This window comes from Podarcis gaigeae (assembly GCF_964106915.1).
Source record: "Podarcis gaigeae genome assembly, chromosome: 12".
In the NCBI taxonomy this organism is placed as follows: Eukaryota; Metazoa; Chordata; class Lepidosauria; order Squamata; family Lacertidae; genus Podarcis; species Podarcis gaigeae.
The window spans coordinates 43,947,337-43,968,532 of NC_139688.1; the positions used below are offsets into that span (position 1 = coordinate 43,947,337).

The 21,196-nt window shown below is 40.3% G+C and overlaps 1 protein-coding gene across 10 annotated transcripts in view; it reads left to right on the forward strand.

Annotated features, from left to right (window-relative positions):
• Positions 1–21,196, forward strand: part of RBMS3 (RNA binding motif single stranded interacting protein 3) — a gene marked incomplete at its 3' end in the record, with an annotated part of 741,806 nt that overhangs the window by 666,859 nt on the left and 53,751 nt on the right. For all 10 annotated transcript variants that reach the window (XM_083705905.1, XM_083705904.1, XM_083705903.1 and 7 more), the window contains 2 exons: positions 7,266–7,362; positions 12,083–12,133. In XM_083705905.1, the coding sequence (XP_083562031.1) occupies positions 7,266–7,362; positions 12,083–12,133 (148 nt within the window). The remainder of the gene's footprint in view (positions 1–7,265; positions 7,363–12,082; positions 12,134–21,196) is intronic.

Genomic DNA, 21,196 nt, shown 5'->3' on the forward strand with positions numbered 1-21,196 from the left:
GAAACCTCTCTATGCGGATTCTGTAGCTTGGATCCTGAGATCTCAGTTCATGAACAGAAGGAGTGACTTTTAACGTAATGAGAATTGCTCCTATACAAGGACTCTTTACTTGTGTGGAACTCTCCTTCCTGAAAAGAGGTTCCTTCTGTTTACAGAGGGGAAAAAATAGGATCCAGGCCAGTATTGGAAGACAATACATGTTTTCAGATTTCTCCTGAAAGTCAATAATGAGGAAGACACCTGCACCTCACGAGGGAGGGCATTCCACAAACAGGGAACCACCACTGAAAAGGTCCTGAATGTGTTAGGTGAGATTGTTTGATTTGGCACTAAAATACAATAATTATTTGAATCCTGCAGAAATTTAATCAGAAAGGGCAAGCTTTATGCACCAGGCACTGTCAATTCTGCTAGATCTAGAGTCAGCAACAAATTTAGACCTCCTGAATATTTTTAATGGAATCTGGAAATAGACTTGGTGTTTATCATTTTGTTACAACCGTTATTATTATTTTTGTTATGAAATATAAATGTTATAAAATATGGTTTGGTACATGTTTCATGTTATTTTTCCTGCACTGAATACAATATGTCATCTGCATGGAGAATTATTTTCTCAGAGTCACAACATATAAATTACTACTACTACTATTACTATTAACATACATTTTCCTGCCACCACACCCTTTATTTTAGCATTATTTCTTACTGCTATTTCAAACAGCTGAATACTCAGTGCAAACACCTATGACTTCAATGGGCATACCTGCCCTTTGCCTCAAGAGAGAGAAATTTAATAAGTATTAGCCCATATTTTAATAGAGGCGTCCTTACAGATAGTGGTAACCCTATACAAAAACCAAATAATTCCAATTTATGTATCAGATAATTCCATTCAACCTAGTCATATTCTTTCTCTGCAGCTAGAAAAAGTGTAGGTGATTGATAATATTGATCAAACTATATTAGTAGATTTCTTCTATTAATAAACTAGTTTGATCACTGTGTATTAAGGAATCAGCAGTGGCCACCTCTTCTTGGCAAAAATAGAATCCATATTTTAAAATCCACATCTCTCAGGGAGATTGGCTTTTAAGATTCTGGTTTCTTATATCACCTCTCCAAATTAGTTAGTAAATGGACTATTTCATTTCCTTTTTCAGACAGAATTTGTGCAGCAATGTCTAGTTATTCTTGAGAAATTCTATAAGCAGCTTATGGTATCTTTGCATTCTGAATTTGTAAGTTGCTTTGGGGCTTTTTCTTAAGAAGCAGTGAATAAATGTAATTAATAAATAACCACACAAGGTTTTTAAGGAAGTTTCTAGTTCTTTGATTGTTTCTTTGATTGGGGGAACCCCGCCAGATGGGTGCGGTATTTTATTATTATTATTACTATTATTAGAGATTAAAATAAATTGAACAAAAATTAAGGTTTTTTTAAAAAAAGATTATTAATAATTGTAAAAAAACACCCTCCCATAATTATGTATTTGGATGCATGTAGACTATAAATCTGGGGCGCGGGTGGTGCTGTGGGTTAAACCACAGAGCCTAGGACTTGCTGATCAGAAGGTTGGTGGTTTGAATCCCCGTGATGGGGTGCGCTCCCGTTGCTCGGTCCCTGCTCCTGCCAACCTAGCAGTTTGAAACCACGATAAAGTGCAAGTAGATAAATAGGTACCGCTCCGGCGGGAAGGTAAATGGCGTTTCCGTTCGCTGCTCTGATTTGCCACATGCTGGCCACATGACCCGGAAGCTGTACACCGGCTCCTACGGCCAGTAAAGCGAGATGAGCGCCACAACCCCAGAGTCGGCCACGACTAGACCTAATGGTCAGGGCTCCCTTTACCTTTAGACTATAAATCAATTCATACTGAGAGTGGAACAACAAGGATAATATATTATTGCCAGCTATTAGACAAATTGTTATCAAGTCATCAAGAGAACTGGAGTGCAGTAGGGATTTATTTGTTGGCATCCGTCAGTCTCGAGAGGCAATGGAGTGCGCCTCAAGGGGTGAAGTCAAACCACTGAGTTAGCAGCAGCGAAGTGAGCTTTCTGAGGAGCATCATCATCAACAACATCATCATCATTTTATTTGTATGTCGCCTTCCCATAGGTAAAACAATGCTCAAGGCGACTTACAACATGACAAGATTTACATAATTACCAATACAGTGGTACCTCAGGTTAAGTACTTAATTCGTTCCGGAGGTCTGTACTTAACCTGAAACTGTTCTTAACCTGAAGCACCACTTTAGCTAATGGGGCCTCCTGCTGCCGCCGTGCTGCCGGAGCACCATTTCTGTTCTCATCCCGAAGCAAAGTTCTTAACCTGAAGCACTATTTCTGGCTTAGTGGAGTGTGTAACCTGAAGTGTATGTAACCTGAAGTGTATGTAACCCGAGGTACCACTGTACAGTCACACCTCGGGTTGCGGATGCTTCAGGTTGCGTTTTTTCGGCTTACGAACCCGCCAAAACCCAGAAGTACCAGAACGGGTTACTTCCGGGTTTTGGCGGGTGCGCATGCGCTAAATCGTGCTTTGCGCATGCGCAGAAGTGCCGAGTCGCAAGCCGCGCATGCACAGATGCAGCGCTGCGGGTTGTGAACGTGCTTCCCGCACGGATCACGTTCGCAACCCGAGCGACCACTGTGTAACAAAAGTCGTAGGCAATAAATAAAACACATCAAAAAGTACACAACCAAATGGAAAACAATTTCCACATAAATCTGAAAATCTGAAACTAAGAATACAGCATCAATATCAATCACAATTTAAAATGACATAGGTAAAAAAAATAAAAGCAATTTGAAAAACAAAAAAGGAGCCCTCTCTGCCCAGCAGCAGCAGCAGTCCTTTATGGCAGTGTTCCCCAACCTTGGGCCTCCAGCTGTTTTTGGACTCCAACTCCCATCATCCCTCGCTAGCAAGACCAGTGGTCATGGATGATGGGAATGGTAGTCCAAAAACAGCTGGAGGCCCAAGGTTGGGGAACACTGCTTTATGGAGCCTGTCAGGCCCCACCCCAAGCCAAGTGGAGAGGAGCAGGCAGGGACCTTCAGGTCCCATGGAAAGGAAAACTATAACTTAATTCATTAGTAATATTGTAACAAATAGAACTATATGGAGGCTCATAATTTGACCATTCAAAAGAAAGTTTTTTCCCCCATTGTAATGTTTCCATATATTACAAAGTTATAATGATGATGATGATTATGATGATGATAATTTTATTTATACTCCACCCTCCCCGGCCAAGACCAGGCTCAGGGTGGCTAACACTGAATATAAATACTATAAAAACATTAAAAACAAAAACAAGTTGATTAAAATATAAGTTAGAATACAGCTTAAAATGCAGCCTCGTTTTAGTGGTAGCCTATAGATCAAAGCCATAAGGGGAGAAAATGTCAAATATTCAGTGGGGCCAACTATCCATGCTGGTCCTACATGGGCCAGCAAAAAGAGCTGAGGGAAAATTTATATACAAACATTTATATTGAAAACATTTTGACAAAGGAATCAGTCATCAAGCTATTTGAATCGTAAATTTTTGCAGATTTCACTGAAAGATAACTCTACCATCTGTTTTAATAAGTAATACAGGGTTCCAGAATAACCTGTCCTTCATCATTATAGCTGCTCTTCCAGGCTAAAGTTTTGTTTTATTTATTTGCAGTATTTATATAGGCCTTTTGTTCTCTGCCAAATCCATTTTCTCTAATTTAGTGACTTTCTACCACCTCTTTTAATATGGATGCAGATAATACCAGCGTTTTCCTTCTCATTAGCCTTGCAGTTTTCCATCTTTTTAGAGGCAGATTAGTCCTTTGATGTTCACAGACAAGGTCTTATTTATTGTTATGTATAGCTGCTGTTCAGTTCAAGAAAAGGACAGAGGAAAAAATGGGACATAATATAGAAATAGAATTAACTGTCAAAGGCTAATTATCCTTAGAAGGAAATTTCTTATTTGAGCTAGAAACAAAAGCAAGGGAGAAGCTTGTTTTAGCAAGTTGGCCAAACGTGTAAAATCAGTCGGGCGTCCTCTGTTGCTTAATGTTGTTCAACTATAGATAAGACCCAACAAGCTTCTACCATCTTGTTTCCAGAGACCCAGTGTCATTCTAAAAATATTTAATTAATAGGGAATGTCTCATTGCTACGTTTTTCCCCATTCAAACACATCATCAGTGCTTATGGGTGTGTACCTATCACAAACTCAATTATCATTTTTTTTATTTTTTATTTCAAAAAGGTCATCATTTCACATTTTCCTCAAAATAGCCTCCTTTCTGCAGTTGCCGATTGCAGAGACATCTCTAGCCATTGTCCTTCAATGGGTTGAACTTTCATTAGCCCTCTAGGCTAATCCAATGGCAGCTGGACATCTGAATGTCAAATCCTTTTAAACCTTTGAAATTGTTTTTCCAGATAGCCTAGATTCCCCTTGAGTTTGGACTTTGAACTCCTCGGAAATTACTCCTGAGCCTCAAAGTGTATTTTCTCAGTAGAGAAACTACCCCTTTTGCTCTTTGCTTGACAAAAAAATGATGAAGTGCCTCAATTTCCCATCAATAGTTAGTGCATCATTATTGCTCAATGAACGTAATCACCAACACTTGGAGAGAAATCAAAGCTCAGTAGTTGAGCACATGTTTTGCATGTACATAGAAGGTTCCATTTTTGGTCTCTGGCATCTCCAGTTTAAAAAGGATCACATAGTTAAGTGATCTGAAAGATCTCTATCTGGGATCCTTGAGGGTCACTGAGAATCAGAGCTGTTTCCTCTAGCCATCAGTTAACTTGGTTTAGCAATCTGTTACCAACTGATACAGCACATAATTAGGTTGTTCAATTATGCATCTGTTGCCAGAACAAAGACTTGTGAGTTTCATTTGGATTCGTTCAATTATTTTGTCTATTCAACCTTTGAAGATCTGCTAACTGTAATTAAACCATGCTCAGTTCAATAAAAGACTCAAATGATTACAGTAAATCATGACTAGAGTTCTCTATGATTGATAGTTCAGTCCTTGCAATTAAGCAGTAGTGCACTTCATTGAAGTAGTTCAGTGGCTACAGAAGATCACTCGATTAATAATAATAGTCAACAAGTGGTTATCTTCATTGAAAAGTTCCATTGAATAGTCACCTACTAGTTCCAAAGCAATAGGCCAATATGAGTGCAGGTGGCGCAAGGCGTAAGTGCATCTGGCTGTTTACCAGAAGGTTAATGGTTCGAGTCCCAGGGACGGCTGTGGGCCGGATTCCTGCATTGCAGGGGGTTGGACTAGATGACCCCCAGGGACCCTTCCAACACCACAGTTCTATGATTCAGCATACAGCAAGCCCAGATTGTGACGCATCTCTTCCCCAATACTTTCCATAGAATGTGGTCCTCCTGACTGCTACATACATGTATCAGGAAGTTTTATACATTTTCTCATTTTTAAAATATTCTGCTGGAAGCTGCCCAGAGTGGCTGGGGAAACCTAGCCAGATGGGTGAGGTATTATTATTATTATTATTATTATTATTATTATTATTATTATTATATTATTATTATTATTATTATTATTATTATTATTATTATTATTATTACATCAGCTTTTTCCTCTCTGCTCTCCCCAAGTGGATGAGTAAACTCTGCTACGCAGTCATACATGACATGGTCCTAGTTCCTGCTAGGACTACGGTTTTACGGGAGGGAAGCAGCAAACTCCCCTTTCTGAAGTACAACTCTCCCAGTCCTTCATTGGGGCGAGGGATTTCCAGTATCACAGGCGAGTGGTTCAAACAGAAGCAACCATTAATGCCCTGTGGAACTTCCAGCACATTCTTTTCTCAGCCTCTCACATATGCACAAGTCACACCTTGCCATTTATTATTATTATTATTATTATTGAATTTATATACTTGGAGGTCTCAGGATGGTTCACAGAATAAAATCAAAACAGAAAACCACAAGAGACATAAAACAAAATAAAAATAAAAGAAAATAACATAAAAGAAAATAAAAACAACCCAATAACCCCCACCCACCCCCAAAAAGAAACACATTTTGCCTATACAGTTGGAGTTGATGTCATAAGAAGCAGAGTAGGAAGGTGTAATTTAATTCTGCTCCCATGTCAAGAATGATTTAATTGATAGTTTTAATTATCCATCTCTATCTGATAGGGGTTGCAAATCAATCAAACTATGGCATCCTCCATTCTCTTTATATTTCAAACATAGCGTTCCCATCCCATTTCCCCCTCCAAAGGGCAACAAGTGAATTAGATAAGATGTGAATTAGATAAGAAAGTTTGTAGGTCTTGGTTCTGCTGTATTTGAAAGTTTGTAGTTTTTAGCTGGCATCTGACTTTAAAGTTGCTGGAAACCTGAGTAATAAAATAAACTCACTCTCTCCCTCGCTCTTTGCTATTCTCCCAACATCATGGCCATGATCCAAAGAACCGACTGTTGTCTATGGCCCAGAAAAATGTAGCAGTCTAACTACTTAGGAGCCTCAAGTCTGCTCAAGTTGGTTGAAGCAACTTGACAAATCCATTACGCCATTTGTTAAGGGTTCTTGTGAAGCTTCATTGAGTTTTAATCACCAGCCAACATTTTATAGGCAGTTCCTCTCCATTGCCCAGTACTGTGCAGATGCTCCACTTAAAGTCTTCTGTTTTAGCAATCCCTGCCTTAAATGTACCTCTACCCAACTCTCTTGGTTGCTTCCGAGATTGTGATAATGTTGCCCTTATACCTCCATCATTTGTTGCTGCCTCTGCTTGTCTCTCTTCCCTCATCTTCCCAATCAACTTAGATCAGGCAAACTTGGGCCTCCAGATTTTTTGGGACTACAACTCCCATCATCCCTAGCTAGCAGGACCGGTGGTTAGAGATGATGGGAGTTGTAGCCCCAAAACATCTGAGGGCCGAGTTTGCCTATGCCTGACTTAGATGCAGGTGGGTGTTGTGTCAGTGATTCAGGCTGCAGCCAATCCATGCCCCCTCTGGCCCAGCTGTGTGTTGCACCCTGCTGTGGTGGATCTAGTGAGCTGCAGCAGTTAGGACTGTTCCCAGCTTCTTGACCAACACATGTGAAAAGAAAAAGGCACTGGGTTGCTGTTTTCTTTTCTTTTTTTGTGGGGTAGGGAGCAGGACTCCTGTTTGTGTTTGGCTGTTAATGGCTATGAAACAGTTCATTGCAGCATGTCAGTCCATCACCTCAAGACTCTTCCTTTTGTTTTGTTTTTGTTTGCAGATTTTATTCCTCACCGTACAGCATTGCTACAAACCGCATGATTCCACAGACATCTATCACGCCATTCATTGCTGCTTCCCCTGTCTCTACATATCAGGTATGTTGGAACTGCATGGGCCCCCCGTATCCCTAAGTGAGTCTTTGTGATTTGCATGTCAGCATGGTGAATTGATGCACACTTTAGTCACGCTGTTATATAAACTGTTTTGGTAGCGTTTAAAATATATGTGCATATTTGTTCTAAAATTCCTGGTGCGTTCAAGATCTAGGTGTACTTTAAGTAATAAACCCTATTATCCATTCATCATATTTCAACCAGCTTTTCAGATAAATCTGTTGTTGTTTTTTCCAGTCAGTCCTACCCAGTGTTAAGTTGTGGGTGAACATGTCTGGCGACACAGCGATTCTTCAAACAGCTCTTGTTTATTCACAGGCCAGAACAGAACTGAACTAAAGGGTTCAGTCAGCCTGCTTATATAGAGCTCCAGTACAACGTAACTGTAACAATTTTCTAAAACTATCCAATCACTGAATGTCACTTTCGATCCCTTATTTGCATAACTTATCTACAGTATCCCCCTGCTGGCCCAGGGTGAGAACTTCAGCACATAACACATAGGATGTTTTCTTTTGCAATGGGTAGAAGGTTGCCAGAATATATTTTGTCTCCTTTGGGTTTTAACGCTTCACTCTGTGTTTGTTATATCTGCCCAGTGAGATGTACTTCTCTTTAAAAGTACCCATAAACTAAAAACTTGATTTTACAGTAATACCTTGGGTTGAAGTAGCTTCAGGATAAGTATTTTTGGGTTGCGCGCTGCGGCGACCCACAAGTAACGGAGCGCATTACTTCCGGGTTTTGCCGCTCGCGCATGCGCAGATGGTCAAAATGACGTCATGCGCATGTGCAGAAGCGGCATTCTCTTCTGGATGCGAACGGAGCTCTGGAACAGATCCCGTTCACATCCAGAGGTACCACTGTATTTATTTTATTGCATTTATATTCCACTTTTGTTCCAAGGAGCTGAAAGTGGTGCACAGGATTCTCCTCTTCCTCATTTAACCCCCCACAAACAAATCTGTGAGGTAGGTTAGGCAGAGAGGTAGAGACTGGTCCAAGGCAGGTGAGTTTCATGGCCAAGTGAGGATTTGAACCCTGGTTTCCCAGGTCCTAGTCAGGCACGCTTAACTACTCCACCACCCATGAAGATTGGCATTAAGAAAAAAAGTGGCGAGCTGTAATAAGCAATCATAAACATTTTTTAAAAAAGGTTTCCTGTGTTATCAACATAATGTATTATGGGCTTCCCTACTCCCAAGGGTATCTTCCACCCTGACTGCTGTGCTGCTTAATCTGGCAACGTTTTGTTCAGTATTTCCTGCAACAACTTCTGTCACTGCTTAAAATAAACATTCTGCATAGCGTTTACCAGAGAATTGTACTTTTCTTTTTTCATGCCTCCTTAATTCCATGAAAGGGACATGGGTGGCGCCACAGAGCCTAGGGTTTGCCGATCAGAAGGTGGGCGGTTTGAATCCCTGCGATGGGGTGAGCTCCCATTGCTCGGTCCCTGCTTCTGCCAACCTAGCAGTTTGAAAGCATGTCAGTGCAAGTAGATAAATAGGCACCACAGCTGTGGGAAGGTAAATGGCATTTCCGTGCGTTGCTCTGGTTCGCCAGAAGCGGCTTAGTCATGCTGGCCATATGACCTGGAAGCTGTACGCCGGCTCCCTCAGCCAGTAAAGCGAGATGAGCGCCACAACCCCAGAGTTGTTTGCAGTGTTCAAAGGCAGCCTCGTGTACTACGGAACTGCATAAGCTTGCTCTGGATGTTATTCATATTAGAGATAGTACCATATGTTTCCTCAAGGGAATTCTGGTATTTAGCCGCAGATGATTCTGTTGAGATTGTGTTTTCTAAGTATATCAGAGGGACAGTGCCATGTTGATAGCTAGGAGAGGAAGGATAATATTGAAGGAAATGCAAGGAAGCTAGAGGTAGAGATAGTAGGATTTCTTATAAACAAAAGTGTCAGCAGAAGAGGATGTCAATCACAGGAATAGATGAGGTGACTGAACACAAGGGAATATATAGCGTAAAAGTTCTAATTTGTTTTTAGGGAAGGCGGGCAGGTAAGATACAAATCTTGCAGCTTTGGTGGCTATGAAGTCTGATAATAACAAATAAAGGCAGTGAAGAAATATGGGTTATTCAAAAGAGGTTAGGGAAGTTATTTTGAATTTTCTGCCTAAGGATGTTTCAGGAGTTATGGCAGTACATAAAAGCAAAAGAATTTTATGTGAAATAGGTAGATAAGATACGGAGCGCAATGGGCAGAAACAGGGGGACAACTTTTGTTTCTGAAACATCTGAGGAATTAAAACAGATTCTGTGGAATGAGGGGGAAAGTATTTGTCAAACAAAACCGAGAGGGGGAAAATGAGTACACGACCCAGAAGGAGTAGGTGTAAACTTAAAAGTTTTTTTCAAGAAAGGAAGACAGAAGATGATGTTTAAATGCCTTTTGAGATATACATTTAAATGGATGAAAATCCACAAAAGGCAAAAAGAAGGGCGCAGACTGTTTCCTCTGTAGAAGACTTATCAAATGAATTAGCAATGACAGAACTTGGAAAGGAAATTTCCTGTTCATAGAAAACATGCAGTTCCATTTCTCATCACCAAGTGGCAATGCTTCCTAGCCAAGCTTGAAATTCACTTGGTGGTATTTGCCGATTATTTCGAAATCATCACTTTTACCACTGCCTGAAAATGGATCATCCCCTTATGAGAATTCATACCAACTGGTGGCAAGCGCCCGATATCTTGTAGTCCTAAATGCTGATAATCAATATTTGAAAAAAGAAGAGCCTTTGTGGAATGCGCGCACGCGCACACACACACACACTGCAAATTGTGGTTACTTTACTTTATTTGCAGTCAGTTATTCATATTGTATTATCACTTCTACAATGCAAAGTTGCTAGGGAAATCGTAAACATTTACTAAAAATGCCACCAAAGGAAATGTAGTTGTCAGAGCAATAGTCAGAGTGAACTTTGATACTTACTGACTCAGACAACTTGAATGGGAAAGCTGCAATGTCACCAGAGTATTTTGCTTGATTTCTAATTGACATGAATGACATACTTTGGGGAGTATGATCATCTTCCTTATGGAACACGATTTGCTCAGGCTCTCTAGAATCATGTTCCTCTGTTGTATGTTGTGTTATAGTAAGAGCTCTGTAAATTGATCAACAAACAGTGAGTACAGTGCACTTCTGAGTAGACAACACTGGACTATAGGCCTGATATAAGACAGTTTCCTATATTTCTAGCTGTTCTTTGAAAAATATTTATACTATGACCTAAGGGCGGTGACAGTATTCATTGAGAAACTGGAATATTTTCTGAAAGGCTACTGAACTTTTAACTTCCTACCAATAAGAATTTAATTAGGTTACTTAGGAATCATGCTTCTCAACTTTTGAACTGTGCTTTTAATTTAAAGAGGATTTGGTCAACATAGGATGTGCACATTTCTTGCTCAAGAGCATGCTAATTATTCCTGAGTAAATGCTAGCCATCATTCTCTTGAGTTGATTGATTTTCCTGGAAGCCCATTTATGTAATGTGAAAACTGTCCCTTAATTGTCTAACTCTGTAATATATTGCTTTGATTGAAGTCAATTAATTTTATCACAAACACCAAAAGCCTCTGTCAGTAGTACACTTGTTTGTGTGTACATCTCTTGTGTGTACATTGACTCAGAACAAAGTTGTGAGTCAAGTAGCCTGAAGTCCATAAACCAGGGGAATATGCCCTCTCGACATAAACTTGCCCTGGCTCTATTTTAGTTACAATATTCGGCATTATTTGTTAGTTTTAGTAGCATTGCTTGCCCATTTATCAGCATAGCTGTCAACTTACAGATTTGAAAATAAGGGACCAGCAGCCAAAATAAGGGATTTTCCAGGCACAGGTATGTTTGACTTCTGAGCCCCTCCGAGCCAAATGCAGAAAGCCCAGCCAGCAGCCAAATGAAGCCTCAAGCGGTGGTTCCCACAGCGCAGCAACCCAGCAAAGGGGATGCAGCAAGGAAAACCACAGTCACCTCTCCGCTGGGAAGCACTGAGCAAAGGCTAGTCCCTAGGCAACGCGGCCAATTTGATCGGCACAAGGCATGCAAGCTCCACCCCCCAGTCGTTCTTAGACTCCTTATTGGGTGAGCAACGCAGCCAAGCAACACAGCTGGAGCCTCCCTCCTCCCTGGCTGGCAAGGAGGGAGGGAGAGCAGCTGCTTCCTTTGAAACCCGGGAAATTTAAGGGACATCATCAATAAGGGACAGCAACGGGACACGGCGCTGGGATAAGGGATTTTCCCACCAAATAAGGGACGGTTGACAGCTATGTTTATCAGGCTCTACTTTCACACAACATTTCTCTCTATGGGCTGCCACCTGCATCAACCTTGCACCTGTGCTCCTACTTGCAAGGTGGACTGTTGGTGACCAGAAGAATGATCAGAATTGCTGCCATGCAGTTTGCAGGATGCATCTGAGCCCACAGCATCAATCTTGTCTATGAACAAGGCCCTGCTATTAAGATTGAAAACACAAATCTATAGATGATATCTGAAAAAAAATTACATCCATTAACTTGCAGCAATGCGGCTGCAGCATTTTCCAAAGTGCCACAGCAAGTTTCAATTTGCTATGTATTTTATTCAAAGCACAATTATTGCCAAATTTGGGTGTGTGGTTTTAATTTTTTTTACACCATTGTTCTAATATAGTGCTTTCTGATACACAGGTTCAGAGTACTTCATGGATGCCTCATCCGTCATACGTTATGCAACCAACAGTAAGTGAGCATACATGCACACTTTTCTTGTTTCTTATTTTTTCTCTGGGAGTTAGTGGAACTTGAATTTCATGGTTGTGGCAGGTTTACCGTGGTTACTCAAGTTAGTTGAGAATTTACTGAGAGTAATATCAGCTGCAAAAAAAAAGCCAAGGATTAGTGGAATAGTTATTAGGCAGATCCGAGTTGATAGATTCTATGCATCTTTGTTGTGTGTGGTGCTAACATGCATTGTAGTTAAAAATCATATGCATAGTCAAGGGCAATACGGTTCAGTTTTCAGCTGTGTAGGAACTATTGAGTATTGAAGTTTCCCAGGCTAAGGTTTAATCTGACTTTTAGAAAACATCTGAAGGTAGCCCTGTTTAGGGAAGTTTTTAATGTTTGCTGTTTTATTGTGTTTTTAATATTCTGTTGGGAGCTGCCCAGAGTGGCTGGGGAAACCCAGCCAGATGGGCGGGGTATAAATAACAAATGATGATGATGATGGCTTGTGGGAGGAGCCATAGCTCACTGGTAGAGCACATGCTATGCATACATTCCTGTGTGGAATACTTGGCATCTTCAGTTGATATGATCAGGTAGCAGTAGATTGGAAAGACCTCTGCTCTGAGACCCTGGAAAGCTGTTTGTCACAGTGGGTTAGAAGGACCAATTATTTAACTTAAAGTGACCTTGCACTTATGTGTTACGGGGTAGCTTGGCCTTCTGCATAACCCGCTAAATAGTTATGAGAAATTTAGTGTGCTTCAGGTGTAGATGTGCAGCAAATCCTTAGTGATAGTAAGTTGACATTTTGATGACGGGTTCCTGTACTACTGGTTGCAGAATTTTGGGCTAAACTGGAAGTTTAAGCAGAATAGGATCCAGAAAATAATTGGGACAATGCTGTTTGAGGTTTTGCGTAACGATTCCTGGGTTGGAGTGTTGACCCTTAAATCTCCCTGACTGCTTATTCTGCCAGCAAGGGGATCAGGGCAAGTCCCTATGTGGTTTCCAGGTGTCAGGTGTGCTGAGGACATCCCTTAGGGGAGCTCCCTGCATTTGGTCTGATTTGCACGGAAATATTATGTTAGTAGGTATGCTGCTTGGGAGGGTTCTGTGCTCGTTAATGATGGTAAGGGAATTGCAAAGTAAAGTACACTTTGTGTAGTCTATGAATCATTACATTGGGGAGAGCAGAGGAATTGCACTCCTGTGTATTCTCAGTTGCCAGGATGAGCACATCTGCTGCTACTCCTGTTTCATTCTTTAAAAAAATAAAAAGGGTCTTTATTGTTGAGAGGAAGGAGCCGTACTGAATTGCTGAAATATTCAAACGGATACAAGCAGGAATCAGAGATGGCATTTAGAACTACTGTGATTTGTTTGGATGACTCCTGTTTTGATAAGGGCTCTCTAAAGCATTTTTTTAAAAAAAATACAGCTTATCCGATATGGTGAAAATTCCAAACTTTAGTATTGTGACAGCTTCACTGAAAAAGAAATAAGTATGTAACTTCCACTTGTCTTGCAAGATAATGGGGAAGACTTGTTGTGAGATGGCTTGAGATTTAGCCAGATCCAAAGACACTTCCTCCTTTCTGGATCGAGCCCACTGAGTATTTGCAAATTTGCACAGCTGTTCTGCAATATATGGCATAAAATGGTATTTTCTTACATAACCCCGATATCACTTTTGTAAGTGAAATTTGCACCACTATTAGGGCTTTGTTCCTGGTGTGCTTAGAGGACCTGACAGGGCACTTGATAAACAGTGGCTTATGAAAAGGCAATCAGCCACCAGATTTTGTCTGGTAAATAATTTTGCCTTGCTCCTCGTGACGGTGAGCCCTTGATTGTTTCCCGTTTGGGATTTCAACAGTTTTATCAGAAGCAGCTCAGTTTGAAAGTATTAAGTCTGCAGAGTCATATACTTAATCCACTGGACAATTTTTGTCTACTTGATATGGAAATATGAGAGACTGATAGAAATGTGCAAAGTGAGGCTTTGGTTTATTTTTTGTTTTTGTTTTCTGGGAGCATCAGTTCACTTCTCAACATAAGTATGACTGTTATAATAGATAGATAGATGATAGATAGATAGATGATAGATGCCCATATGCTAACATAATAGGTTTTGCTGTGCATGAAATTATGGGAATGACTTTTAGTGGCTTGGAGTAAATATGCGTAGAATAGATATAACATACTCACCTACATGCAATATTACTCTAATCCTGATTTGTAGCACTCTGGCTCATCTGCCGCTGCTGCCCTCCAAGTGCTATTTTTAAGACCTCTCTCACACACAGTCTGCAGTCATTTCAACTGTGCTGAAATCTGCAACATAAATTCGAGCCTCTACAATTTACATGCAAGAGCTATTTCTATTCCTAAGCTGGAGGCGAGGATGTCAGCCCCTTTAAACCACATATTTTCCTCACTTACATTGATAATTCCTTGCTTGGTTACAGGTAGAAGTAAAATACATTCTGTAATATTTCTTAACGCTCTAGCATTGTGACCCTTACATACACACCAGTGAATCAGGTTTTGGAAGCTAGGGCATTACTTTTGAGCCTGAATCGTCTCCATTCCTGCAAAAAATAAAATAAGAAATGCTTAGGATTTTAGTATTAAAAACCAAGCATTTCTTCATCCCTCTCACAGAATAGAGCTTACTGTCATGCTGGCAGTCCTTGGATATGATTCTGCATAGTGGCACACAGTACACTCCTAACCATGTTTACTTAAAAGTATGCTGTATTGAATTGAGTAGGACTTACTCCCAGGTAACTGGGATTAGTCCAGTTACTGGCATCTCCAGGTAGGGCTGTAAAAGACCCCTGCTTCAAACCCTGGAGAACTATTGGCTGTTAATGCAGACAGTACACAGCTAAAGGACCAATAGTCTGATCTGTTCTATGTTGAGCTCTTGCCTTATAGTTAGGATGCCACATTATTCTTCCAAAGTAACATTAGATAATTATGAGCATGCCACATTATTCATCTAATTCACTCCTCTCAGAGGTGCCAGCTTCTTCATAGGATTTTTTTTTTTGGGGGGGGTTGCATGATGTCATGAGGAGCCAGGGGGTGGAGCCGAACGCCCTCTGGAAATTGAACGCCCTCTGGAAAATACATTCAGGGGGCTGAAACCGCCCCAGCCCCTAGGGGTCAACACCTATGACCCTTCCTTTTCAGAATAATAATAATAATAATAATAATAATAATAATAATAATAATGAATTTTATTTATATCCCGCCCTCCCCAGCCAAAGCCGGGCTCAGGGCGGCTACCAACAATAAAATAGTACAAAATTCTAAAATCATTCATTATAAAATTAATTCAAATCAAATTGATGGCAACCATTGAGCTAGAGATTCTGTGAAGATTGCCAAAGGAGGGAGTCAGGCTGTGCCCTGACCAAAGGCCTGGTGGAACAGCTCTGTCTTGCAGGCCCCGTGGAAAGATGTCAAGTCCCGCATGGCCCTAGTCTCTTGTGACAGAGCGTTCCACCAGATCGGAGCCACAGCCGAAAAAGCCCTGGCTCTAGTTGAGGCCAGCCTAACCTCTCTGTGGCCTGGGACCTTCAAGATGTTTTTAGTTGAAGACCGTAAGTTCCTCTGTGGGACATACCACAGAGAATGGATTCCATCTCTTTTTGCATTTTGGGATATCATTCAATGTTTTCATGAGATTCATCCTTTATGGATTCCTAACTTTGAAACCAACCAGGTTTCCCCTAAACTAACCAATGACTTCTGAAACCCATTCTTAAATTTACCCAGCAGTTACCCTAAAGGTAACCTTGAAGCCTGTGCTTCTAGATAGATAGATAGATAGATAGATAGATAGATAGATAGATAGATAGATAGATAGTGTATATTCAGCCATTTCCATTGACATGTTGTTCTTTTAATTTACTATCGGCTATTTTGCTTTATTGGAAAGCCTCCAGATTGCAACATATAATTTTAATCCCTTGGATGCAATAGCCTTAAATAATTTAAGCTCCTTGTGTGTCATCACAGAACTATCTCATTACTATAGTTACTTTACGTAAATTGTAAGTTAAATTATAAGCACATTTGCATCTGAATAGAAAAGATGAAGGAAACTAAAGCATAAATTTCATAGACAGATACGTTTGGTATCCAAAATGAAACATAATTAGGTTCACCTACACAAGAAAATAAACATAAAACATGAAAATAAAATCGACAACTAATCTCTCAAAATTCTGTGCATTTTAATTCTTAGAAAATGAGCGTGCTAAAACATATAAGGCTGAAATAACTTAGCCGGTACCAAAACTCAGCAGAGCAATCTTCCATTATTTCTTGAGGGAGAAAATCAAGGGCTGCCGTGTCGATCACCCTGATAATCAAGATAGTAATTGGCAATGTCTCTCTGGGACTAGTATGTCAGGTTGAGGTCACATCAGCCTTCCTCATGCTCTAATTTGTGGATGATCGTCTAACAGTTAGATGAGAATTCACCTACAGTTCGAATTAAAAATGCCCAGAATGTTCAGTACAGAATTTATCCCTCCCATTGGGAAGATGAAGAATGCCACCCAAACTGGTAGAACAAGCTGGAACAGACTTTCAGCTGAGGGCTGAAATAGATACACAGAAATGTACAAGTGGGTTGAATAAGGATCACATTATTGAACATTAAACCAAACCTGCTGTAGGATACTGTAGGTACAGAAACTGAGTATAGTTGTACCTTGGTTGTCAAACGCCTTAGTACTTATCCGTTTTGGCTCCCGAACGCTGCAAACCCAGTAGTAAGTGTTCTGGTTTGCAAATGTTCTGTGTACTGTTTTTAACACTTGATTGGGAGCCACCCAGAGTGGCTGGGGAGACTCAGCCAGATGGGCAGGGTATAAATAAAATAATAATAATAATAATAATTATTATTATTATTATTATTATTATTATTAACTCAAATGTCTGCCGCAGCTTCCGTGGCTTCCAATTGGCTGCAGGAGCTTCCTGCAGCCAACCAAAAGCTGTGCCTTGGTTTCCAAACGTTTTGGAAGTTGAATGGACTTCTGGAACGGATTCTGTTCGACTTCTGAGGTACCACTGTATAACTAACAAGGAAGTCCCACACTGTAAGGGTGACCAATACTCTGCTGGGTCAAGGACAAGCCATTATCCCTACCTCCCTTTTTAGTAACTCCCTGAACTTGAGTATGCATCACCCCACTGCCCCCAGACCCCAAATCCCTGGCAGATAAGGCAAGTTGGCCTCAGAGGTACTCATTGGTGGACTGGGCCTGTATTCTCCCAAACATGGATTATCTGCCCAGTAGTCTTTAGGATTTGATACAGCATTCAAACCTCACCAGTGTTTTGCACGAATATTTTGAGGAAGCCTTTAGGGTTCTGAAACCTTCACGTAACTTTGGGTTGTACAAAGTAGAAGCAGTAGAGCATGTGCTTTGAATTCCTGGCAAACTTCAGTTAGAAGGATTAATCGGGAACTGCTGCTAGTCAAAACAGAAAATACGGGTCTAGAAGGTAGAAAGCACTTCCTGTATTCCTCTGTGCGGTATATATTGCCTTTAAATATTGTAATAGCATCTTCTTGGAAGTGTTAAAAGGTTGACTTGCTATGTAAGTTGCAATATAAGAGGAACAGGGAGGTATCATTTTGCAGTACCTTGCCATGTCCTATGCAACTGATTAAAGCAGTATTAGTGTTGGTTGCTTAAAGACTGCTGAAGCTACTTAATTGGCTTAGGATTTTATTTAAGTTAAGTGATGAATTAATATGTTTAATTTCATAATGTGAAGATCTAAAGATGTTAATGTTTAAGTTAAAAAAAAATAAGAACTGTGATTTGGAAAACCATTAAAAGGACATGCAATGAAATTCAACCAAGGGGAAGTGAGGAAGTCACTTAACAATGTTAATAAGTGTAATTTTTAATAAGGCTAAGATTTTTGTATATTTGTTTTATCTGTTTGTTTGTTTATAATGTTGTGAAAATCAATTTTTAAAAATGGGGGGAGGGGAAGACTGCTGAAGCTAGGGAACCAGCCAAGCATATTTATGAATTTTCTTCGTTTGGGCTAGGTTCAAATGTAGCTTCAAAGCGAGACTTACGTTCTTAGTTGCACAGTTCCAATGGTGTGCAATTGGTATGCAAGTATGGATAATCCAAAAATGGATTGTTTTCTATTTAAAAAAAAAACCACTCTTTGAAATAGCAGTAGTAATATCGCAGTCAGACATAGTGAGTTTTATTGTGTAACATCAATTTCATTAAGAATATATGAGAGTATAATGAAGGGGGGAAAGGATTGACTCTATTTTTGAAACATTCAGAATGCGTAATTTCTTTTTGTTTCTTTTAAATGAGGACGTTAATAAGGTAATATCTGTAGCTTCACAGACAAATTTAGACCTGTGATGGAGTAATCCCAGCTGACTTTAAGGCATCTCCAGATAGTCTGATTTTCATTACCATTAGATGCTTCATCTGGTCACTTTAAAAAAACAAAAGACAACTGACTCCTTCATAGACTTAGAATATTGTTTTTCTCTACTAATAAATTTTAATGTGGCTGCGCCGCTATTAACAGGGTATGGATTCACTAGAGAACAATTGAAATTGATTTTGTTTCTACCTCAGAAATATATTAAAGTGGCTTCCCGGTATAGAAAAGTCCTCGCGTGGTGAAGTGAACTTGTATCATGTCTTAACGCATCTTGTAATGGGAATCAGTAGCTTTTAGTGAGAAGTGGTGATTGATTGAACCGTCCTGCGGACATCGAATTAGCCAGGTGCTCTTAGCTCCATCATAATGATGCAGTCCCTGAGCTTTTCAATATGAAATGGCTCATTTTTGTGTCAAAGGCACCACCACTAGGAGATCAGTATTATCTTCCTCTGGCATCAGCTGCATTCCTTTCCAAAAAAACGCTTCCTGCTTGAAGTAACATTACTCCCACGCTGGAAATTTCTTTAAAGGATGTGAATGTTCTCAATTCTCCCCCCCCCCCCTCTCTCTCTTGGACTTGGTTGTGGTCACTGAGTTCCTATGAGATCAGAAGAATGGAATGAAAGTGTCCGCAAATGACACTTGAGCTATTTTCACAGCTGGATGCACACCAGCCAGTGTGGGCGATCCCTTACAGATGAATTAGCTCGTTCAAGTATGTGATACAAAACATCTGCTACAGACAGGACCAAAAAGAGAGAGAGAGAGAGAGGGCGCCTTTGAAGACATCAGTTGAATGGGAGCTGCTTCTAACAATACTGAGCGAAATGTTCAGCAGTGAGGCAGCATTTCTATTCTTCTTTGCCGTTTAGTCGTGTCCAACTCTTCGTGACCCCATGGACCAGAGCATGCCAGGCACTCCTGTCTTCCACTGCCTCCCGCAGTTTGGTTAAATTCATGTTAGTAGCTTCGAGAACACTGTCCAACCATCTCGCCCTCTGTCGTCCCCTTCTCTTTGTGCCCTCCATCTTTCCCAACATCAGGGTCTTTTCCAGGGAGTCTTCTCTTCTCATGGTGTAGCCAAAGTATTGGAGCCTCAGCTTCACGATCTGTCCTTCCAGTGAGATCTCAGGGCTGGTTTCCTTCAGAATGGGTAGGTTTGATCTTCTTGCAGTCCATGGGACTCTCAAGAGTCTCCTCCAGCACCATAATTCAAAAGCATCAATTCTTCAGCGATCAGCCTTCTTTATGGTCCAGCTCTCACTTCCATACATCACCACTGGGAAAACCATAGCTTTAACTATATGGACCTTTGTTGGCAAGGTGATGTCTCTGCTTTTTAAGATGCTGTCTAGGTTTGTCATCGCTTTTCTCCCAAGAAGCAGGCGTCTTTTAATTTCGCGACTGCTGTCACCATCTGCAGTGATCATGTAGCCCAAGAAAGTAAAATCTCTCACTGCCTCCATTTCTTCCCCTTCTATTTGCCAGGGGGTGATGGGACCAGTGGCCATGATCTTTGTTTTTTTTTATGTAGAGCTTCAGACCATATTTTGCACTCTCCTCTTTCACCCTCATTAAGAGGTTCTTTAATTCCCCCTCACGTACACAACCAGAAGTTATATATTTGAAATATTAGTTGCTTAATCAAGTGAAAGAACCACAGTTTGCTGCACATAATCACAATTTGATTCTTGGCAGTTTCCAGCAAGAGCAAATTCCAGCTTCTCGGAATAGTCTTGTGAGACTTGTGCACCTTTAATACAGCAGCCAAGCCCTAGATGAATAGCTTTGGAAGCCAAACAAGTTGACTTGTACAATAACTGTTATTCTAACTCTTTCTTGCTAGCGTTGCTTTAATACCAGTTTTTTTCCCTCCACCACCCCCAACAAAGTGCAGTAGAAATTCATTTCTGTCCATGCGACTCAGTGGCTGAAAATGCCCCGAAAATGTGTTCATTTGCAGCACGAACTGTTCAATACTGAGTCAAATCTAGAGATTTTCCTTCAGCTTAAATAACTATATATAAATCATAGACATTCCCACAGTATTCTGTTTGGGGGCTGTTGCATTTAGAAGCCTATTCTTTTTCTTCTGCTGCTTTCAGGTAATAATAAAAAAAATATCAATAGTATGTGTCTCAGGACTATACAAACATGCTAAACACAAAAAGGAGGAGAAACTGCCTAAAGCGGATCAATCAGAGGTAGATGCACGTTAGTTATTACAGATCGATCAATCATGGGCTTTTGACAGTTTATACACAGCACAATATGCTTTACAATATGTAGTCTGTGCAAGCTCAGCTATAGTGAAGGTTAATAACTGAGATATATTTTTAGGGATTTTTGGGGAAAAAAACATAAATTCATAGGAAACGAATGTAAAGCATACAATGCAGTGATCGCTTTATGTGAATAAAATTAACCTACAGGTGGCTGAAATCTATTTTTATAATATATGTTGTCATGATTCCAGCAGCGGTTTTAGATTAAAATGTGGCCGTACATTTTGCCGCTATAAATACAAAATAGACTAGTTATTCATAATGTATGGCACCATTCAAAATTTATTCCCGTGTTACCTTACAACACATAGAAATTAACATTTAACATTTTGTA